This window comes from Schistocerca nitens, chromosome 4, assembly GCF_023898315.1.
Source record: "Schistocerca nitens isolate TAMUIC-IGC-003100 chromosome 4, iqSchNite1.1, whole genome shotgun sequence".
Lineage (NCBI taxonomy): Eukaryota > Metazoa > Arthropoda > Insecta > Orthoptera > Acrididae > Schistocerca > Schistocerca nitens.
Window position 1 is genome coordinate 792,411,084 of NC_064617.1, and position 23,987 is coordinate 792,435,070.

Genomic DNA, 23,987 nt, shown 5'->3' on the forward strand with positions numbered 1-23,987 from the left:
GAAGGAAGTGGGACACTGAAGTACTGAGAAACGATGAGACACGTTAGAAGTTATCTAAAACGATGGATACTGCGATAATGACTACCACAGTAGGCGCTTCGATTGAAAAGAAATGCACATCTCTAAAAAGGAATATCTCAGAAGCTGGAAAGACAAATATAAGTACAACGAAGGTAACTTCGAAGAAGCCAGAAGGGATGCTTCAATTGATTGGCGAAAGCAGGATGTATAACGGTGCTCATGGAAAGACAAGAATACAATAATACTACTCGATTAGGATTGAAGAAAATAGGAAGTGCAGAGAAGACTGCTGGAAAAGTAGAAATCGAAAAGCAGATGGTTCATGGAAAGACTGTTGCAGCTTACAGAAAAGTCGAAAGAAGCTTCACTGAAATTAAAAAGCAAGGCTGTCGACGTTTAAGAGTCCAATGGTAAGTCCACTGTCAAACCCAGAAAAGAGAGCATGGGGGAGAATTTCTCTGACAACGTGATAGAAGAAAAAAATGAGAGTCGGCACAGGATCCAGTAACAGGATATGCGTTTAATAAAGCTTTGGAAGACTTGCCCTCAAATAAGATATGAGGAATAAACAACATTCCATCGAAATTTCTAAAACCATTGAGGAAAGTTACAACCAAACGGCTATTCAGGTTGGTCTATAGAGTCTATGAGAACGGAGATGTATCGTCAGACTTTCCGGAAAACATCATCCACACTATCCCGAATACATCAAGGGCAGATAAGTGCGAGAACTATCTCACAATAAGCCGTACACACCATGCATCCAAGTTTCTGACAAGACTAAAATACAAAAGACGGGGAAAGAAAACTGAGGCTCTCTTATATGACGATCAGTTTGGCTTTTGGAAAGGTAAAGGCAGTAGTATTCAAACTATACGTCGAAGAACCATAGACAGAAACAAAAGTTAAAGAGCGAGATTAACTTTCTGGGTGAAAGAGTGGGACTGAAACTGGTATTTGGAGCAAAGGACGCCCTCCCGCCATTCCTCGGACTTTGGCAGGTGGGCTGTTATAAGGAGAGTTGCAGGATGCGTGCCAGTATATGCACTACCACACAGACACACGCATGTTTGCACACAGAATGTTGTAAGGGGCACTGTTTGCTGCATTCATGTTCGCTCATTCAGTTCTCGTAGAACAAAATCTGACCCCCTGATCCGAGATTTTGTTGTTTTACTTCGATCTCTGCTACTGCTCCGCCGTCTTGTTCTTGTAGTTCCATCTCTCCATTTTATTCTCATAGTTCGATGTCTAGATTACCAAAGACGTTACAACAATAGTTTGTTCTACATACCCCGTTCCGTCATTTACTGCGAAGGTACGATCTCTGACCCCTGCGCCACAATTTGCACTCGTAGCTCGTTCTTTGTACATAATGAATTTACGCTGTGTGAATTGATGAGAAGCTGTCATCTACCTTTCGAGGCTCACGCACGCACACAGGCTGCTAACATCGGACGATGGCTTGAGTGTTCAAGAAACTACCAGGAATCAGTTTGACATGGATGGGCTCTAGTTGTGCAATAAAGATGTATAACAAATTTGCGTGTCAAATCACATGCTCCGAAAAAGCGAAGAATTCGATAACCACATTACTGATTTTATGAAAGGATTTGGTCTGCGTCAATGAGAAACTTATGTCTTCCTCGGCGAAAGCAAACAGTGTTTACAATGTGCTTCACTGTGCTCTGTGCCAATTGGTTCAACGTGGTTTAAATTTTAAGATATATAACTGAATAGTTGCTGTGTTGTGTTTAACAGTTTTATGAAATGCGTCTAGTGGGTCAATAAGAATGTATGAATGTTGACCGGTGTACAAGCAAACCTCCAAGACCATCAAGACCAAGAAAATATTACAAACTATGTTTTGCATGCTTATAGTTCTAATTATTTATCTGCAAATTATGTGAAAATTGTTAACACGAACTCCCATAAAGTGTCATATTAAAGCTGGAGAAATACATTTTTTCGATTTAGGACAATGTTCTCCTCCATGCCATCAAATAACAAATTTCTGAATCAGGATTGGTTGCAACAAATAATGTTATCTACAGGATTCAAGAAAAAGAAAGGAACTCCCGTATCAGTATTGGTTGCAACAAGTAATGTCATCTACAGATTTCAAGAACAAATGTATTGAACATTTTTAAATCATTCCATACTAAAGAAATTACTGCTTTAAGTGAAGTTAATGCGTTGTGCACACCCAAAAGAAACTGGAAATTGCCATGAAGGAAGAACATACACTACTATTCAAAGAACAACAAGCCATTGCAGATGAACAAGAAGGTTTTCACAGATAAATTTAAACACAAAATATGTAAAAATCTGTATGCGACTGGGGAATATAAGACACGAACATTTACTGAAAATATCAATGGAAAGTGGCCATACCTTGGAGTACTCACAGAAAACATTTGATGCGCAGACGTTTATTACATATATCTCTGTACGAAACTATATCTTATCCTGCACACCTCTTTGAATTTGCTGAAAATGGATGGTTACGTAGTTTCCAAATTTGGTGCTGTCAGCATTGTACATCTAGCAACAAAAAAGTCAGTAGTATAGTTTAAAACTGGTGGTACAGCTACATTTACCTAACAGTTCCAGCCACACAGATATATTATGTGTATGCTCTGTAACAGTTCTTTGCACATTTTTGACATGGTTTCCACGTCTTGAACATTCAATGAACTGTCTATGAAGCCCGACCAACACGCATTACATGGATTGATCAAAAATGATAGTGCATTGAGAATGGCTAGTTTCTAGCTGAAATCTAGATCTGCCAACAAAATTTAAAAAGGACGACCGATAGCTGAAATCTATTATTTTTGAATAAGTTACGATGATTTGAAAATGGCTCTCGGTCCGAAACTAGTCATCGACTGATAAAAAAATGTAAAATTGGAAACTCGGGACTGGTTTTTCGTTTTACTGATTAACATAACTTGCTGACCCATAGCTACTCCAGCATGCTGGAAGACGGATTTTTAGCAGTTCGTTGTGCCACTGTGGTGCCAACTGCTTCCTGAATTGCTGCTGCAGTTACGAAATGCCACATCGATACTCCGAACACGATTGTCTTCCCTCTGGGTAGTGCCACGTGGCCATCCGGAGAACGGTCTTCTTGCGACTGTACATTCTCGTAACCACCGCTGCTGCAGACACGTGCAGTGACTACATCCCTGACAAGTCTTCGTGCAATACTGCATAAGGACTTTCCAGTTTCTCGTATCCCTATTGCCAAGGCCCTACGCAGGCTCTAGTGCAGTGAAGTAAGCAAGTAACTCCTTGGTGTTGCGACTTTTTTTCGTCCATGTAACTGAGGAGAAAAGGTTGACAGAAAAGAGAGATCATGTCATCTGGGGGCGGGGGGGGGGGGGGGGGTAGCTATGGCCGCGACTAGTCTGATGACCTCTGCAAACAGCTCTGTCGGGTGGAAGATTGTGCGAATGTGTCACGTGGTGCGCGTATACAGGTGTTCGCCTGACGGTGTGTTGTTGTATGCATACATTCACGTCCTATCGTATCCACTCATTCGAACCACTTTTATTTTCCCCACCCTGTGTAATGTCTTACCCGCGTCTCTTTAGTGTGTGGTGACACACGATGGCAGTTGGTGAATGACCACACCTTATGATCCCACTTACTCGCTGTGGTGTACAGAAAGAAAAGCACCATGCAGCTCTGCTCAGATCATGCCACAAAGAGGAGAGATTTGCAAAAGAGCAGGAACGCCATCACCAGACACTCGAACTATGGAAAAAGGGGTTTGGACTGACTAGTATCTGTACATGATCGCAAATGCCATTTAGGAGAGATGGGGTAGCCCAAAATTTTCTATAGGAGACGTATCATATCGGTCAGCCGAGATTTTGTAGTGTTCTAGTGTTAAGAGGTACGCCACGAATGCAGCTGGCCACCGCGACTCAGGCACCACCTCTCACCTGGCGCCTCTCAGTTCCGAGGAGCAGTGTCCAGATTGCACTCACCTCTCCGGACCACTATCTGCTTCTCCGCCACTTCCATTACCGTGTTGTGCTCGTTCGCTGACGTTGTTTCCAGTCACCAAAGGGAATGCTGTCAACCAGGGACTACACTGCTTTCACCTATCAGTGGCGTAAAGGGAAATCCTTCTGCCGTCAGGTAGAAAAGACGATGCACCACAAACGCACACACATTTTTCATTCTGAAGTCAGATACTTCAGTCCACTTCAGTTCCTGCAGGTCAGCCATTCTGACAAATGCTAAGAATTCTTGCGCTAAACTGTTTTATTGAGAACTAGGACAGTTAAACGAGTATCTGCGTATTTACCTTGAGTCATAGCAACAATATCACTGACTGCCAAGAGACAGCAAAGTTTATGATGTGAAGCTGTTCTGGCATGTACTTAGGTTTTAAGTCATTGGATACCGATATGCAGAAACGGAGATGGTAGTAGCATCGTGTACACAAGGTATAAAACAGCAGTGCATTAGCAGAGCTGTCATTTGTACTCAGGTGATTCGTGTGAAAAGGTTTCCGTCGCGATTATGGCCGGGCGATGGCAATTAATAGACTTTTAACGCGGAATGATAGTTGGAGCTAGACGCATGAGACATCCTGTTTCGGATATCATTTGGGATTTTAATATTCGGAGATCAACAGTGTCAAGAATGTGCCGAAAATACGAAATCTGAGAAATTACCCATCACCACGAAGTATAGTAACGGACAACCGACTCGAGTGCGTTTGCTACGGTACAATACCTGCAGTGCCTCTGCTCAGCTATCGATCATAGCAGTCGGACCGTAAACGATTGTAAAGCCGTGGCGTGGTCAAATGAGACCCGGTTTCTGTTGGTAAAAGCTGATGGTGCACACACCTCGAAACCACGGACCCAAATTTTCAACACGCCACTGTGCAAGCTGGTGGTGTCTCCATAATGGTGTAGGCTGTGTTGTTTACATCGAATGGACTGGGCCCTCTTGTCAAATTGAACCGATCATTGACTCGAAATGGTTTTGTTCTGCTACATGGAGACTATTTGCAGCCATTCATGGATTCATTTTCCCAAACAACGATGGAATTTTTATGCCCATGTCGCCAGGCCACAGTTGTTAGTGATTGGTTTGAGGAGCATTCTGGAAAATTCGAGTGAATGGTTTGGCCATGCAGATTGCCCGATCTGAGTCCCATCGAACATTTATGGGACATAATCGATATGTCAAATGGTGTACAAAGTCCTGCACTGGCAACGCTGAGGACGCCTATAGAGGCAGCGTGGCTCAGTATTTCTGCAGCGAACTGCCAACGACTTGTTGAGTCCATGCCACGTCGAGCTGCTGTACTACGCCGTCAAAAGGAAGTCTGACGCTATAGACAATGAATTAAGAACTATCCCATGACTTTTGTCCCCTCGGTTTACAAGGTGCTTCGAGTAGTCTTGGGTGTACTGCCAGTTCCAATCGTAGAACGTCCACGATATTTCGTCGAAAAACGGTCATCAGGTGGCGCTGATGCAATGAAATTTCTCCCGCATTCTGGCGGTATCTACACCTGCCTGTCCAGAGATGGTCTCGTCGGCCCCGCTCCGTTCTCGGTGGTGGGGCTGGCGTGTGTGTGTGTGTGTGTGTGTGTGTGTGTGTGTGTGTGTGAGGGGGGAGGTGAACAAAAGTCTCAGTTGCCTTACGCCCGCCTGTCGCATCTCGCATACAGATGTTATATTCTGCTTTGGTAGTTGGGAGATAGTGTCCATGTTGTTCAACACTCTATTACACAGGACAAACTCGATTTCATACGAACAAATTCTGACGATAGAACTCTGGCACCTGTCATCCGTCTTCCACGAGAGTGGATACAGCGTCCGATAGATTCGGACGACCCTTGGAAGGAAGAACTCCAAAAACGACACGCAGAACGAAAAGAAGGCGATGAGAAGACCACTTTCATAACGTTTGCTGGCATTGTGTCGTAAAAAATTGGGAGAATATTGCGAAAACACCACGTAGCTCTACTTTTTCGCCTGCCAACGAGAATATGAGTTATTAGGGACAGTGAAAGACGACACGGTTCTCAAAAATCCGGGTGTGTACTAAGTTTTGTGTGAATGCGGAAAAATTTATATTAGAGAAACGATCCGCATAACTGAAAATCGATGTATCGAACATGAGCGCCACATCAGCCCAACAAGTCTACAATAGCGGAACAATGGACTGAAAATGGTTATAAAATTGGTATAAAATGAATTACCAGTCTTGCCTAGCACTGGTATATTTTAGGATTGCTTTTTTAAAGAAGGATTGGAACTCTGTGTAACTGATAATTTTATGAGCAATGGCACATGTTCCCGACTCATCAAGGCGGGAGAGGCAGTACTTTGCTCCATCATAGCAGAACCTGGCAACCGGACGCGACATGAGACAGAGACGACGGACTGAAAGCAACTGAGGCGCGGCCTGCTATCTCAACGCCCGAAAACCGTTCAAAAGAGGAGAAGAGAAATGCTACTATTTTATGTGATGTTACGACAGTCATTTCGAAAATGTTGTTTGAGTTAATATGAGATCAGTTCACCCAATATGAGAGGAACAAAATACAAAGGAGTTCTTTAAAAGAAAGTTACGTCATTTCGTAACATGAAGACTATAGAGCTCTATTGCAGCTCTCGACCCCCTGGAAACCGTAACGAAGTCACACGACAGGAGCCGATGACACTACACAGAAAGTCCACAGCTTCAAGAAACTACGAGGAGGCGCCCGTAAGAAAACAGTCAAGGTAGAAATTCACGAGCAGTATCAGGGTGACGTATCACTTAATGTAACACGTCCTCTGGGTCCAGTATAGCCATTAAAAGCCCTTGCCGTTAAATTGCACTAAGCACAAATATTTATAAAAAGGTACAGTTTTTCGAGCATATTTTGGGAATGCAGAGTTTAGAACGTCGCAAAACCAGACCTTCAATTTTTTGCACAGCTTAAAGATAAAATTATACTCCGTATGGTGGCAGATTTTCCTTGACTTTTGATCTTGTAGGCCTAGCCTCTAAATACTGCGGCGGAGAAAACACGGCTATAAAAGCTTTATGTTTTGTTTGTTGCATCATGTATCATTGCTAAGCAATAATTTTAATTTTCCCTTGTGAGGTGTTTCTATGGTAACCGCTGTAGAAGGTATAATTTTAGCGACGCTGTGTCAAACCAGCGCACAACCACTTCTGAAATATTGCTGTAATCAATATGAGGTCTGCTCACCAATCTAAATGAATGTTGTATAAGAGTTCAGCCGAGTTCTTTCAAAGGAAGTTACGTCATTTCGTAGCTTGAAGGCTACAGAGCTCTCCTACAATCCTCGACCCTCAGCAAAGGGAAACGAAGTCTATTCCAGCAATGAAAAGGTAAAACTGTTAGGATGTTCTGTTGTAGTTTTGGCACCTGCGGCGGTTGTCACATGCAGGGAGTAAGAACATTACTTTTAGGAATAAGTATAATGGGAAACGTATTATGAACACTTGATAATCAAACATTTGTCAATAAATCGACGATGAATTGTAATGTGAGTTTGTAACAGTAAGTGAAAAATCCAACTTTGACAGGCAGTGAGTACTGGAATAAAGTTTGCGTGACACAACTACCATTAAAAATTTATCCGTAATAGCTTCCACCGAGTCTGAAGTCTCACTGCTGTTGTAATCTCTCTGTGGCTCCCACCTGTTATCTTCATCCATCTTCCTCTTTCACTGCCACTCTTTCTCTCCACCCATCATTGTCTTCTCTCTCTTTTCTTCCACTGGCACTGCCTTCCCACTCTTTCACCATCACTATCTCTCTGCTTCATTCTACCAGCGCAAAAAAGCGCGAGTATGTTCGCTTGCCAAACGTTTTGGTGGTCTTTTAAAGATCAACAAATTCGCCTTTATTCGCTGGCTCTCTTATTTACTTTGCTACAGCAGCGCGTGCTGCTCATATATAACGAATTCTATAGGGTAATTGTATTTTGACACATATAAACAGCAAATAAGTACGTATAATATAAGATTACCACAAAATCGTTTGCGCTACATTTTTTCCTGGATACTTTGCTCATCGATGACAATTCCTCGAAAAGTCCTGCCTATAATTTGTGTAGTAAAAGGGTAAAAATGTTATTAGAAATGTGTTACTGAGACGGCCGCGGTGGTCTAGCGGTTCTAGGCGCTCAGTCAGCAACCGCGCGACTGCTACGGTCGCAGGTTCGAATCCTGCCTCGGGCATGGATGTGTGTGATGTCCTTACGTTAGTTAGGTTTAAGTAGTTCTAAGTTCTAGGGGACTGATGACCACAGATGTTAAGTCCAATAGTGCTCAGAACCATTTGAGCCATTTTTTTTGTGTTACTAAACGTGCAGGCTTCCCTCTCATACACAATTTTTTGCTGCCATTTTAACTTCTTTTCAGCCCATTTTTTGTCACTGCAGTACCATTACACATAGACAGTGTGTCATAAAGTTTTATTGGTGAAAAAATGCTGATTAAAACATAGTTTGGTGACTTTTGAAAACTCTTGATGAGCATAGAACCTTTGTCAGGTGTTCACTATGTGAGTTAAAACTATATAGCCTGTACTTCTCAGACCGCATGTTATGTGCATATTTCTCGTGCATAAGTACAGTAACTATGAAACTGTGGATTTGTGTAACGGGTAATAATATCGAACAACGTTTCAAGTTTTCTCGAAAATATCATCTTAAGAACATATGGTACAAATATCGATTTGCACTGAATAAAAATTACGGAAGTCGTCATCACCACAATTGGTTCTTTTGGTACCCCAAATTCATAGTTTTTCGGGCTTTTGTAAGGAATCACCCACGAACAAACGGTGCTTTAATAAGCCAGATAAGGTCCACACGTGACCACACCTAGTGCAAAAGAAACAACCGATTTGCTCGATTTTCCTGGACTGGTGGATGTGTGTAATTTGTAGTATAGTATAGCTACAGTATACCCGTTCTTCTGACTGGTATACAAACGGTCACTAAGGCAAGGGCTATTCAGAACACTTGACTTCTTATCTGTGTGTTCAATGGAACCCGAGATATGGTCCCCTGAAAAACAGCAACAGTATTTTCGCAAGAGGCTTTTTGGAACGTACTGGTACCATGCACTGTCGTGCACAGACCACTGAGAACATTACACTCTCCAAAGGAATTCCGATGATCTGAAGTATGGTCACAAGTGTTGCAGTAGATCTGCTTTGGTATATTTCTCGTATGTCTTGACTGTGCCGTTATCAGAAAAAAGGTAGAAAATCCTTTTAAGATAAGAGATACTCTACAAGTGTACCTCTCCACTCTGCAAAATCTTGCAAGAACTGCGCAATATGTTTCAGTGTCACGTACAGAAACTCGAAAACATATGAACAGTAAGACATGAACAATTGGCTTTACGTGTGAGCGGAACCATTGCCAATCCAAGTAGTCGACTATAGCAGCAGTGAGTAACATACAACCGCGACTATTATGGATTTTTTTATCATCATCCTTTACTGCAAATATATTCCAGTTAATCGTTGCACATCAAATGATTGTTTTTAATTTATTTTAAAGGAAAAAAATAGCTGTAGAAGATCTGATATTTTTACATATATCCCCAAATATGACAGCTAATTTTAGGAGAGTAAAGTAGAATGGCAACTAAAGAGCCTCGAAAATTGCAAGGAATTATAGAAATTATAAACTACCACGTTTAACACAGGGTGCGTTTGAGTGGAGGCTTTCTCAAGAGGTTTGGCTTAACGGCGTGGCCAGCAGCCAGTTGACCTACCAGCTGTCGACAACAAATTCGACACGGCTCACGAATTCACAGTTAGATCCGTCAGAGCACAGGAATATGAATAAGACTAAAGGTAGAGATCCTCCAGCAAGAATAAAACATGAACAGAAAAAAAAAAACTTCCCGAATAAGGGCGGAAACGACCGAAAAAAGAAAACAGCTCGCCTCATTTATACATTCGTATAGCTATCATTTAGCTGTTTCCAGAATCGTAGGGAGAGACCCTCCACCAAGAATAAAACATGAACAGAAAAAAAACTTCCCAAATAATGGCGGAAACGACCGAAAAAAAACAGCTCGCCTCATTTATACATTCGTATAGGTATCATTTGTAGCTGTTTCGAGAATCGTAATACTCAGTGAAATACAGATAATCGTGACCGCACACTTCCGTTTTATATTGTGTAAATTATGACATTTGAATGTTACGAGAGTTATCTGCTATTATACAATGGGAGTTCAATCAGTAATGCAACACATTTTTTTTCGGCCAACTTCTGCAGAAAAATCACGGAATTTGCTGTGGGGCGTAGTGGAACATTTCCGTTTCATGAAGTTCCAATAGGTGGGGGCGCCATACGTTGCCTTGAGAATGGCGTCTATACTGGAGGCGCGTTCCATTTCGAGAGCTGTCACTGACTTTCTTTTAAGTGGACACCAGTGCATCGCAGATATTCATACGTGCATGAAGAATGTCTACGGAGACCTGACAGTGAACAAAGCAAGGCGAGTCATTGGGCGAAACGTCTGTCATCATTGCAACAAGGTCGCACAAACATGTTAGATCTCCTGCGTGCCGGTCTGCCGTACACTGCTGTGACTCCTGCGGTGTTGGAACATGAAGACACTGTCATCCGAGGTGATCGATAGATAACCACCAGACAGCTCGCTTCACAACTGGACGTCTCTCTCGATAATGCTGACACACTCGTCCACCAGTTGGGGACTGGTGGGCTCCTCGCGGCCTAACAGAAGACCATAAAGAGCAACAAAGGACCATTTTGCCGAGTTGCTTGCGCGTTACGTGGCTGATCGTGACAATTTTTTGTAACTTCATCACAGGCGATGAAGGGTGTGTTCGTCACATGGAACCAGAAACAAGGCTACTTCCGAAAAAAAAGTACAAAGCCGCACCGCCAGCCGGTAGAGTCATCGCGACGGCACCTGGGACTCTGAAGAGGTTATTCTGTTTGATGTCCTCCCCCATGGTGCAACGACAAACTCTGAACTGTATTATCCTACCCTTAGGAAATTGAAGAAATGACTTCACCGCGTTCGTTGTCACAAAACTCAAACAAATTGCTTATTCTTCATGACAAGGCAAGGCTTCTAAAAAATCTGCGCATCTGAGAGGAGCTCACAAAACTTGATTGGACTGTCGGCCCTCAGTCACCCTACAGCCCGGATCTCGCACCTTCGACCTTCCATCACTTTAGCCCAATGAAGAATGCACCCCACGGGAAGCAGTACGTGGACGACGCAGCAAGACGGTGGTGGGTTCGATTCCCGGCGGGGTCAGGGATTTTCTCTGCCTCGTGATGGCTGGGTGTTGTGTGATGTCCCTAGGTTAGTTAGGTTTAAGTAGTTCTTCTATGGGACTGATGACCATAGCTGTTAAGTCCCATAGTGCTCAGAGCCTTTGCCAAGACGGTGGTCACGACGTCGACCATTACAGCGGTACCACGCGGGCGTACAGGACCCTCCCAGTAAGGTGACGTAAGGCCGTCACAGGGAGTGGAGAGTATTTGAACAATAGCATTATGTAATCGAAAGAGTGGGCAATAACAAGATGTATTAGAATCCAACACAAACCTGTTTACAGAAAACAAATGTGTTGCATTACTTATTGCACTCTCCTTGCAGTTCTTAAAGTAATATTGTGACTGGAGTACATCTCAAGTATTCGGCCGCATGCTTTTCAAAGGCTGTATTTTTCTAATTGTCAGTTTCTTGGCCATTATGCTATAACAATATTGCTATTACAATATTTTATACATTTAATGTTAATTAAGAAATTCTTTATCGTTTCGTTGATATTATTAAAATTATCCTCATCTGTGACAACTTAAAAGTAGTAGTGATGGGAAATGATTGAGAAAGGGGGTGGGGTTGAGTGACAGACGGTGGAGACAGACAGAGATGGTAATTAAGTGTAACCCACGACCAGAACTGAACCCAGGAACTACACACGCGTCTGTCGAAGAAAAAATGCTGTACTTACCTCCCTCGAGTATGACCACACGGCTCCCATCTCCGTAGGAGATCTCTATCCCGTCGAATTCGAAACCTTCATATGTAGTTCCACCGAAGACCCTCCTCGTATAGTCAGGATATGCCTGCACCAGCGAATCGATCCAGGTGAAGATCTACAAACGAGGGCGTATTTTGATTAAACCATTTTATTGTTATTTAACGCTTAGTTAATAGTCTAGATAGTTACTTTACGCTATCAAAAAAACAGAAAATTAGATGCTTCTGTCAGTGGCTGCGGTACATAGATGCCCCACATACACTCCTGGAAATGGAAAAAAGAACACATTGACACCGGTGTGTCAGACCCACCATACTTGCTCCGGACACTGCGACAGGGCTGTACAAGCAATGATCACACGCACGGCACAGCGGACACATCAGGAACCGCGGTGTTGGCCGTCGAATGGCGCTAGCTGCGCAGCATTTGTGCACCGCCGCCGTCAGTGTCAGCCAGTTTGCCGTGGCATACGGAGCTCCATCGCAGTCTTTAACACTGGTAGCATGCCGCGACAGCGTGGACGTGAACCGTATGTGCAGTTGACGGACTTTGAGCGAGGGCGTATAGGGGGCATGCGGGAGGCCGGGTGGACGTACCGCCGAATTGCTCAACACGTGGGGCGTGAGGTCTCCACAGTACATCGATGTTGTCGCCAGTGGTCGGCGGAAGGTGCACGTGCCCGTCGACCTGGGACCGGACCGCAGCGACGCACGGATGCACGCCAAGACCGTATGATCCTACGCAGTGCCGTAGGGGACCGCACCGCCACTTCCCAGCAAATTAGGGACACTGTTGCTCCTGGGGTATCGGCGAGGACCATTCGCAACCGTCTCCATGAAGCTGGGCTACGGTCCCGCACACCGTTAGGCCGTCTTCCTCTCACGCCCCAACATCGTGCAGCCCGCCTCCAGTGGTGTCGCGACAGGCGTGAATGGAGGGACGAATAGAGACGTGTCGTCTTCAGCGATGAGAGTCGCTTCTGCCTTGGTGCCAATGATGGTCGTATGCGTGTTTGGCGCCGTGCAGGTGAGCGCCACAATCAGGACTGCATACGACCGAGGCACACAGGGCCAACACCCGGCATCATGGTGTGGGGAGCGATCTCCTACACTGGCCGTACACCACTGGTGATCGTCGAGGGGACACTGAATAGTGCACGGTACATCCAAACCGTCATCGAACCCATCGTTCTACCATTTCTAGACCGGCAAGGGAACTTGCTGTTCGAACAGGACAATGCACGTCCGCATGTATCCCGTGCCACCCAACGTGCTCTAGAAGGTGTAAGTCAACTACCCTGGCCAGCAAGATCTCCAGATCTGTCCCCCATTGAGCATGTTTGGGACTGGATGAAGCGTCGTCTCACGCGGTCTGCACGTCCAGCACGAACGCTGGTCCAACTGAGGCGCCAGGTGGAAATGGCATGGCAAGCCGTTCCACAAGACTACATCCAGCATCTCTACGATCGTCTCCATGGGAGAATAGCAGCCTGCATTGCTGCGAAAGGTGGATATACACTGTACTAGTGCCGACATTGTGCATGCTCTGTTGCCTGTGTCTATGTGCCTGTGGTTCTGTCAGTGTGATCATGTGATGTATCTGACCCCAGGAATGTGTCAATAAAGTTTCCCCTTCCTGGGACAATGAATTCACGGTGTTCTTATTTCAATTTCCAGGAGTGTAGTTTTGTAAGCATATTTACGTTTAAGAAGCTTTTAATGACTTATCTTTGAAAATTTAAGGTAAAATGTAACGATTATTATTTTTGATGCAGCCATGTATATTACGGGTTTATGCCAGCGACTCAATTATAGACTGAACTATAACATTACATATGGATTGACCAAATTTCAATAAAACTCGGCATATCAGTATTAGTTGTGAAATTTTAGATCCCTCTGTGATGAGATGACGACTGAAACCAACATTAATAAACGCAAAATAAGGGTACTGCAGTGTAGCAGATTTAAATCATGATGCTTAAGGAACTAGGTTAGGAAATGAGAAACTAAAAGCAGTAGACCAGTTTTGTTGTTACAGAAGCAACTAAGGGATGAAGGCATTTGTAAACAATGTATATAAGGGCCAGTCAAATGAAAACGAAGCTCATGCAAAAAAGTTAATGCATTATTCCACTGGTTAATCTAGCAAAAACTGTCATCTTAATTTGCATCCAAAACGATAGCATTAAGCTACCAAGTAAAACATCTTTACTTCTTGACATTACAAACAACATTAACACTCAGTCATGGCTTGTAATGTATACTCATTTCACTTTTGCGTAACATAACGTTACAGTTCATTGAAGACATTCTCAACACAACTGAAGTAATAGCCCACCAACAGTAGTTCAGTATTCATTGCCTCTTATTATGTAACTGTCACCAATAGTGTCAAACGAGTTTCATTTCCAATCTTGACACGATAATGATCTGAACCAAAGGTTTTTCCTTTTTTTGTTGGTGATTCATTTTCAAATCACAGTTTATCAAAATTAAGACAGCAAATTATCCATTGTACAAACATGTCCTGTTGCAATGTAGAAGTTAATAAAACGCTAGACATGTGCAGCCTGTAACAAATATTATTGAATGCATTGAGCCACTGATTTACATAAATGAAAATGCCACGAAACTGTTAGTATGATCATAACTGTAAGCACACTTTCATCAGAATGTTCGTGTAATGATAGAAATATGTAAACTCTCGAAGTTGTTACCTGACTGTGAGACCAGCTTAGACAAATTGTGTATACATCTTATCATGCCAAAAGCTAAGCACGGTCTAGTTCTATATATGTCTTTGTCGTGTAACTACCACACGCAAAATAAAATTTTTTCTGTAGTGAGGGATACCTATAGGCTGGTGTAATGATATTTGGCCATCTTGAGAATTAAAATGCAGTTTGTAAAACTACATCGATTGTGAATTACCAATTTTGAAGTAAAGTTACCATATTTGACATTACGTTAATTTAGTTAGTCCTTCATAACTGATTAATGAGGGATACTATCTGATTCAAAAAAATCAGGGCACCAAAATTTCGAATTCAGATGCTGGAATGTAACAGGCCTTCTCGCTCAAATGACAGAATCAGTTTAGAATGTGTCTGAACTTTAATTACAGTTAGCTTCCAAGATACTTAGGTTCTGGAAAACTGAAACAGATTATTTGGAAGAATGAAATGGTGACTTCCTAATTAGTGGTGGCAAAACTCTCATACTAGTTAGCACATAGTACTTTTACCACTACATACTGCAGTGATAGTTTCGGTTATCAGTTACTCTTCATTGACATGATTTCTAGTGAAACTAAGTTTACTGATATAATCAGTAAATTGAAAATTGCCACTTGAATAATAAATCAGTTAGAACCTTTGTATGCACAATATTTTGGCTGTTTTGGGTGAATGTTTAATTAGCCACAAGTGAAATATTGACAGTAAAATTTTGATTTGCCTGATGAATTCGTGTATATTTAATGTATGAGACCATTAAGACTTGACATGTAATGAATTTTTGTAGACGTCTTGATCACAGACAAGTTTATTTATTGTGACATATTTTAACTCATCATCTTCAGAAAACTGTGAAACTAAAGGAAATATTTACATAGTTTTTAGAAAATGCTGTGCCAAAACATGTCACAATTAACAAATTTGTCTCTGACCAAGATATCTCCAAGAATTTATTATATGTCCCCATATCAATAATAATAGTGCACAGATCACCTAATTCCCTTACTGGACACCCAATGCATGTATGACACTACCCAGGATATTTGTGATACATCTTCAAATCTAACCATGTAACTGGGTCCTACCCTTCTGACTTGAAACATCAGGCAACCACTGATGTCACATGTCACCTGTAACTGCATCTGTTTGGTCGACTGTTTAAAAGATCCTAGTCTAATTATTTCAAGCAATGACACCAATAATCAACCTTCATCAAATGGAAATCGATCTGTTGTCTACCTGTATCATTCACATAAACACCACAAATGAATAGAAAAAGTAATGAAATTTATGATGAATTACACACACACATATTGAAATTGGAACTTAAATAGGTCATAACTATACATTTCAAAATAGAAATTAATTAAAATTTTCTGTATTTAATTTATAAATTTTTAACAATTCCTTTTTTAGACTTGGGATATTAAACAAGAAGACACAAATGATTTTCATAATTTTGCTCACTAATTTCATGGCTGAGTCTTGCGGAAAAGAATTCTGAAATGACAGTGTAGAAAAGTTCTGCCTTTGAATCTGTTTCCCAGTCACTTTTTCAACTGTCCATATGTTTTACAAGTCTCCAATAACACACATACATGAAAACAACAATGTTCTAAATTGACACAATAATACAAATTTCCTCCTAAACCTGAAAGACAGTGGATTAATTCTTCTACTAGGAAAAATATCGATAATAAATACAACATTTTATGTAATTCAACATTTGTGAAATTAAAGTGGGTAGAAGCTACTTTTAAATTCAACTGTTCCTGAAATTAAATGCAGTTTCTGAAGTATTCCACCTTTACTCTTTCAAAAACTACACTACTTGCCATTAAAATTGCTACACCAAGAAGAAATGCAGATGATAAACGGATATTCATTGGACAAATATATTATACTATAATTGACGTGTGATTACATTTTCACGCAATTTGGGTGCATAGATCCCGAGAAATCAGTACCCAGAACATCCACGTATGGCCGGAATAACGACCTTGATACGCCTGGGCATTGAGTCAAACAGAGCTTGGATGGCGTGTACAGGTACAGCTGCCCATGCAGTTTCGACACGATACCACAGTTCATCAAGGGTAGTGAGTGGCGTATTGTGACGAGTCAGTTGCTCGGCCACCATTGACCAGACGTTTTCAATTGGTGAGAGATCTGGAGAAGGTGCTGGCCAGGGCAGCAGTCGAACATTTTCTGTATCCAGAAAGGCCCGTACAGGACCTGCAACATGCCGTCGTGCATTATCCTGCTGAAATGTGGGATTTCTCAGGGATCGAATGAAGGGTAGAGCCATGGGTCGTAACACATCTGAAATGTAACGTCCACTATTCAAAGTGCCGTCAATGCGAACAAGAGGTTACCGAGACGTTAATCAATGGCACCCCATACCATCACGCCGGGTGATACGCCACTATGGCGATGACGAATACATGCTTCCAATGTGCGTGCACCGCGATGTCACCAAACACGGATGCGACCATCATGATGCTGTAAACAGAACCTGTATTCATCCGAAAAAAAACGACGTTTTGCCATTCGTGCACCCAGGTTCGTCGTTGAGTACACCATCGAAGGCGTTCCTGTCTGTGATGCAGCGTCAAGGGTAACTGCAGCCACGGTGTCCGAGCTGATAGTCCATGCTGCTGCAAACGTCGTCGAACTGTTCGTGCATATGGTTGTTGCCTTGTAAACGTCCCCATCTGTTGACTCAGTGATCGAGACGTGGCTGCACGATCCGTTACAGCCATGCGGTTGAGATGTCTGTCATCTCGACTGCTAGTGATACGAGGCCGTTGGGATCCACCACGGCGTTCCGTATTACCCTCCTGAACCCACAGATTCCATATTCTGCTAACAGTCATTCGATCTCGACCAACGCGAGCAGCTATGTCGCGATACGATAAACCGCAATCGCGATAGGCTACAATCCGACCTTTATCAAAGTCGGAAACGTGATGGTATGCATTTCTCCTCCTTACACGAGGCATCACAACAACGTTTCACCAGGCAACGCCGGTCAAACGCTATTTGTATATGAGAAATCGGTTGGAAACTTTCCTCATGTCAGCACGTTGTAGGTATCGCCACCGGCGCCAACCTTGTGTGATTGTTCTGAAAAGCTAATCGTTAGCATATCACAGCATCTTCTTCCTGTCGGTTAAATTTCGCGTCTGTTGCACGTCATCTTCGTGATGTAGCAATTTTAATGGCCAGTAGTGTAGGTTTCTTCTGTTGTTTATTCCAGTCAGTTTATTTACATAATTTTATTACTTGTTTTAAGTGGTTACTTATAAATAGATATTCCATAGTGCATTATTACTTAAAAATGTTAATAAAGAAACATATACACACCAAACCAGTGTTTGCCTTATGTAGAACTGTTGGTGCAAATTAAATTGTGAATTTTAATTTGACTGAGTGTAGACTTGAGCACTTACCACTGATGCATCCCTGCCATTCCACCATTTTAATAATACTTCATTGGTTTATTACTAGATCATCATTATGCCATATCTCTACATTACAACTTTATTAAACATCACTTCATTGATTCAGATTTCTCACAGAAAATAACTCTACTAGCTGTCGTCTGACAGCAACAAACAAGAACAAAACTTTACTTTTCTTCACATAAAAGACAAAATTGCATCACCTATAATGAAAAACACACACACACGCACACACACACACACACACACACACACACACACACACACACACACACACACATATATGTATATATATATATATATATATATATATATATATATATATATATATATATATATATATATATATATATATATAGGGTGTTACAAAAAGGTATGGCCAAACTTTCAGTGCTACGGTCGCAGGTTCGAATCCTGCCTCGGGCATGGATGTGTGTGATGTCCTTAGGTTAGTTAGGTTTAACTAGTTCTAAGTTCTAGGGGACTGATGACCACAGATGTTAAATCCCATAGTGCTCAGAGCCATTTGAACCATTTGAGCCAAACTTTCAGGAAACATTCCTCACACACAAATAAAGAAAAGATGTTATGTGGACATGTGCCCAGAAACGCTTAATTTCCATGTTAGAGCTCATTTTAGTTTCGTCAGTATGTACTGTACTTCCTCGATTCAATGTGATCAAATTGTAAATTTTCACAATCAACATGTGTGGGCTGACGAGAATCAGCACGCAATTGTGCAATCACGTCATCAACACAGATTTTCTGTGAACGTTTGGGCAGGCATTGTTGATGATGTCTTGATTGGGCTCCCTGTTCTTCCACCTACGCTCTATGGATCACTTTATCATGATTTCATACGGGATACTCTAACTGTGCTGCTGTAACATCTGCCTTTACAAGTACGACACAACATGTGGTTCATGCACGATGGAGCTCCTGCACTTTTCAGTCGAAGTGTTCGTACGCTTCTCAACAACAGATTTGGTGACCGATGGATTGGTAGAGAGCGGACCAATTCCATGGCCTCCACGCTCTCCTGACCTCAAACCTCTTGACTTTCATTTATGGGGGCATTTGAAAGCTCTTGACTACGCAACCCCGGTACCAAATGTAGAGACTCTTCGTGCTCGTATTGTGGACGGCTGTGATACAATACGCCATTCTCCAGGGCTGCATCAGCGCATCAGGGATTCCACCGACGGAGGGTGGATGCATGTATCCTCGCTAAGGGAGGACATTTTGAACATTTCCTGTAACAAAGTGTTTGAAGTCACGCTGGTACGTTCTGTTGCTGTGCGTTTCCATTCCATGATTAATGTGATTTGAAGAGAAGTAATAAAATGAGCTCTAACATGGAAAGTAAGCGTTTCCGGACACATGTCGACATAACATATTTTCTTTCTTTGTGTCTGAGGAATGTTTCCTGAATGTTTGGCTGTACGTTTTTGTAACACCCTTTATATATATATATATATATATATATATATATATATATATATATATATATATATATATATATATAGGGTGAGTCACCTAACGTTACCGCTGGATATATTTCGTAAACCACATCAAATACTGACGAACCGATTCCACTGACCGAACGTGAGGAGAGGGGCTAGTGTAATTGGTTAATACAAACCATAAAAAATGCACGGAAGTATGTTTTTTAACACAAACCTACGTTTTTTTTAAATGGAACCCGGTTAGTTTTGTTAGCACATCTGAACATATAAACAAATACGTAATCAGTGCCGTTTGTTGTATTGTAAAATGTTAATTACATCCGGAGATATTGTAACCTAAAGTTGACCCTTGAGTACCACTCCTCCGCTGTTCGATCGCATGTATCGGATAGCACCGAATTACGTAGGGATCCAAAGGGAACGGTGATGGACCTTAGGTACAGAAGAGACTGGAACAGCACATTAAGTCCACATGCTAACACCTTTTTATTGGTCTTTTTCACTGACGCACATGTACATTACCATGAGGGGTGAGGTACACGTACACACGTGGTTTCCGTTTTCAATTACGGAGTGGAATAGAGTGTGTCCCGACATGTCAGGCCAATAGATGTTCAATGTGGTGGCCATCATTTGCTGCACACAATTGCAATCTCTGGCGTAATGAATGTCGTACACGCTGCAGTACATCTGGTGTAATGTCGCCGCAGGCTGCCACAATACGTTGTTTCATATCCTCTGGGGTTGTAGGCACATCACGGTACACATTCTCCTTTAACGTACCCCACAGAAAGAAGTCCAGAGGTGTAAGATCAGGAGAACGGGCTGGCCAATTTATGTGTCCTCCACATCCTATGAAACGCCCATCGAACATCCTGTAAAGGTCAGCCTAGTGTTAATTGCGGAATGTGCAGGTGCACCATCATGCTGATACCACATACGTCGACGCGTTTCCAGTGGGACATTTTCGAGCAACGTTGGCAGATCATTCTGTAGAAACGCTACGTAATTCGGTGCTATCCGATACACACGATGGAACAGTGGAGGAGTGGTACTCAAGCGTCAACTTTAGGTTACAATATCTCCGGATGTAATTAACATTTTACAATGCAACAAACGGCACTGATTACGTATTTGTTTATATGTTCAGATGTGCTAACGAAACTAACGGGGTACCATTTAAAAAAAACGTAGGTTTGTGTTAAAAAACATACTTCCGTGCATTTTTTTATGGTTTGTATTAACCAATTACACTAGCCCCACTCCTCACGTTCGGTCTGTGGAATCGGTTCGTCAGTATTTGATGTGTTTTACGAAACATATCCAGCGGTAATGTTAGGTGACTCACCCTGTATATATATAAAAATACGAATTGCAAGTATGATGCTGCTATTTTATTCTTACACCAACTTTAATTTGACAGATGTTGAATTATGTAAAAGTTTGTGTGCTTGTATGTTTAATATTTTTCCTAGTAGAAGAATTAATCCACTTTATTTCAGGTTTAGGAACAAACTTGTATTATTGTGTCAGATTACACAAACAGTTTCACTCCAACAATTTTACATAAGGCAAATGCTGGATTGCTATGTATTTGTTTCTGTAGTAATAATTTCAAGTGATAATGCACTATGGAAAATCTATTTACGATAAATCACCTTAAATATGTAAGAAAATTATGTAAGCAATCTGACTGGAATAAAAACCAGAGGCAACTTAGTTTGTGGGAGAGTCAAGATGGAGAATTTTAGTAACTGAATTTAATTTCAGGTACAGCTGAATTTAAAAGCAGCCTCCACCTAATTTTGTATAATAAATGTTGAAATATGTATTATTTGTCTGCGATAATTATTAAAGTTTCGACCAGTGGAAGAATTAATCCACTTTCTTTCAGGTGCAGGGAGAAATTTGTATTATTGTTTCAGTTTAGTATATTGTTGTTTTTCATGTAAGTATGTTAATGGAGACTTGTAAATCACATAGCATTAAGAAAAGGTGACTGAAGAGCAGATTCACAGCCAGAAAAATTTCAGGGTCAATTTCAGTTGAGAACAGTGTTTCCCAAGACTCGGCTATGAAACAAGTGAGCAAAATTATATAAATGATTTGTGTCTTACTGTTTAATGTCCCAAGTCTAAAAAGGAATTGTTAAAATTTATAAAGTTATATACAGAAAATTCTAATGTATTTCTATTATGTAATGTAAGGTTATGACCAATATTTTAGTTTCAGTTTCAGTCATATAATTTATATTTTAAAATCATATTGTGTGAAATTTTCTGCAATTGATTTCTGCTTGATTTTAAAATGTCTACAAAAGGTAACACTAGTGGTTATTTTACATTGATGTATGCAGTAAGCTACCTACTAAACATCTGTCGGTAAAATTAAGTAGTGGATGATGTAATGCAGAAAGCTGAAATTGTTCCTTCTCTATTATTCTTCACCTGTAGAGTGATTAATTTTTTGGCACACATTAAAGTCTTGCTGACATCTTGGTCAGAGACAAATATGTTTATTGTAACATGTTTTGGCATACCATCTTAGAAAAACTATATATATCTTTCTTTTATTTTCACAGTTTTCTGAAGATGATGTGTCAAAATGTCACACTATATAAACTTGTCTGGGATCAAGAAGACACAAAAAATTTATTACATACTAAGCCTTAATGGTGACATACCTTTAACATGGATGAATTCATCACATATATTAAAATTTTTTGGCCTATATTTCAACTGTGGCTAATTAAACATTCACCAAAGACAGCCAAAACACTGTACATACACACTGGTTCTAATTAAGTTGTTATTCACGTGACAGTTTTCAATCCACTGATTATATCAGTAAACTTAGTTTCACTAGAAGCCATGTCAATGAAGAGTAACTGATAGCTGAAACTATCACTGCAGTATGTAGTGGTTAAAGTGATATGTGCTAACTAGTATGTTTGAGAGTATTGCCACCATTAATTAGAAAGTCACCATTTCATTCTTCCAAATAATCTATTTCATTTTTCCTTCATTTATCAGTTATGAAGAACTAACTAAATTAACATAATGTCAAATATGGTAACTTTACTTCAAAATTGGTAATTCACAATCGGTGCAATTTTACAAACTGCATTATAATTCTCAAGATCTCAAAATATCATTACACCCACCTATAGGTATCCCTCACCACAGAAAATTTTTTATTTTGCGTGTGGTAGTTACACGACAAAGACATATATAGAACTAGACTGTGCTTAGCTTTTGGCATGATAAGACGTATACACAATTTGTCTAAGCTGGTCTCACAGTCAGGTAACAACTTCGAGAGTTTACATATTTCTATCATTACACGAGCATTCTGATGAAAGTGTGCTTACAGTTATGATCATACTAACAGTTTCGTGGCATTTTCATTGATGTAAATCAGTGGGTCAATGCATACAATAATATTTATTACAGACTACATATGTCTAGCGTCTTATTAACTTTGACATTGGAACAGGACATGTTTGTGCAATGGATAATGTGCAGTCTTAATTTTGATAAACTGTGATTTGAAAATGAATCAGCAACAAATAAAGGAAAAGCCTTTGATTCACCACCATTTTCAGATCATTATCGTGTCAAGATTGGAAATGCAACTCGTGTAACACCACTGGTGACAGTTACGTAATAAGAGACAATGATTGCTGAACTTCTATTGGTGGGCAACTACTTCAGTTGTGTTGAGAATGGACTGCAACGTGATGTTATATAGAAGTGAAATGAGTATAGATAAGAAGAATGGACTGAGTAAACAAGCTACGACTGAGTGTTAATGTTGTTTGTAATGTCGGGAAGTAAATATGTTTTACTTGGTTTCTTAATGATAGCGTTTTGGATGCAAATTAGCATGATAATTTTTGTTAGATTTACCACTGGATTAATACATAAAGAATTATTAGTTGATAGAAATTGGCCATCACTCCAGTGAAAGTATCTAATTAGCATAAACGTTGAAAATTGAACTCGGTCATTTTGAGTCCGACACTGAACTGTATGACTGCCATAAAAAGTTAACTTCAATTATGTGTGTGCCGCCAAGGGGTTTCAATCTAAGCCAGGTGAGTATAATTACGCTCTGTAGGTGTAAATTACTTCTTTACTAATACTGTCATATTACTTCAAATTTGCAACAACTATTCCTTCAATGAGATTCACAGTGTGTCAGATGATAAGACTAAGTAATAGTGTATATGTCTAAAATCTGTTCACAAG

The 23,987-nt window shown here is 40.9% G+C and overlaps 1 protein-coding gene across 1 annotated transcript in view; it reads right to left on the reverse strand.

Moving 5' to 3' along the window:
• Positions 1-23,987, reverse strand: part of LOC126252141 (zinc carboxypeptidase-like) — a 119,321-nt gene that overhangs the window by 34,445 nt on the left and 60,889 nt on the right. Inside the window, exon 5 of the mRNA XM_049953008.1 lies at positions 12,041-12,185. Coding sequence (XP_049808965.1) covers positions 12,041-12,185 — 145 coding nt within the window. The remainder of the gene's footprint in view (positions 1-12,040; positions 12,186-23,987) is intronic.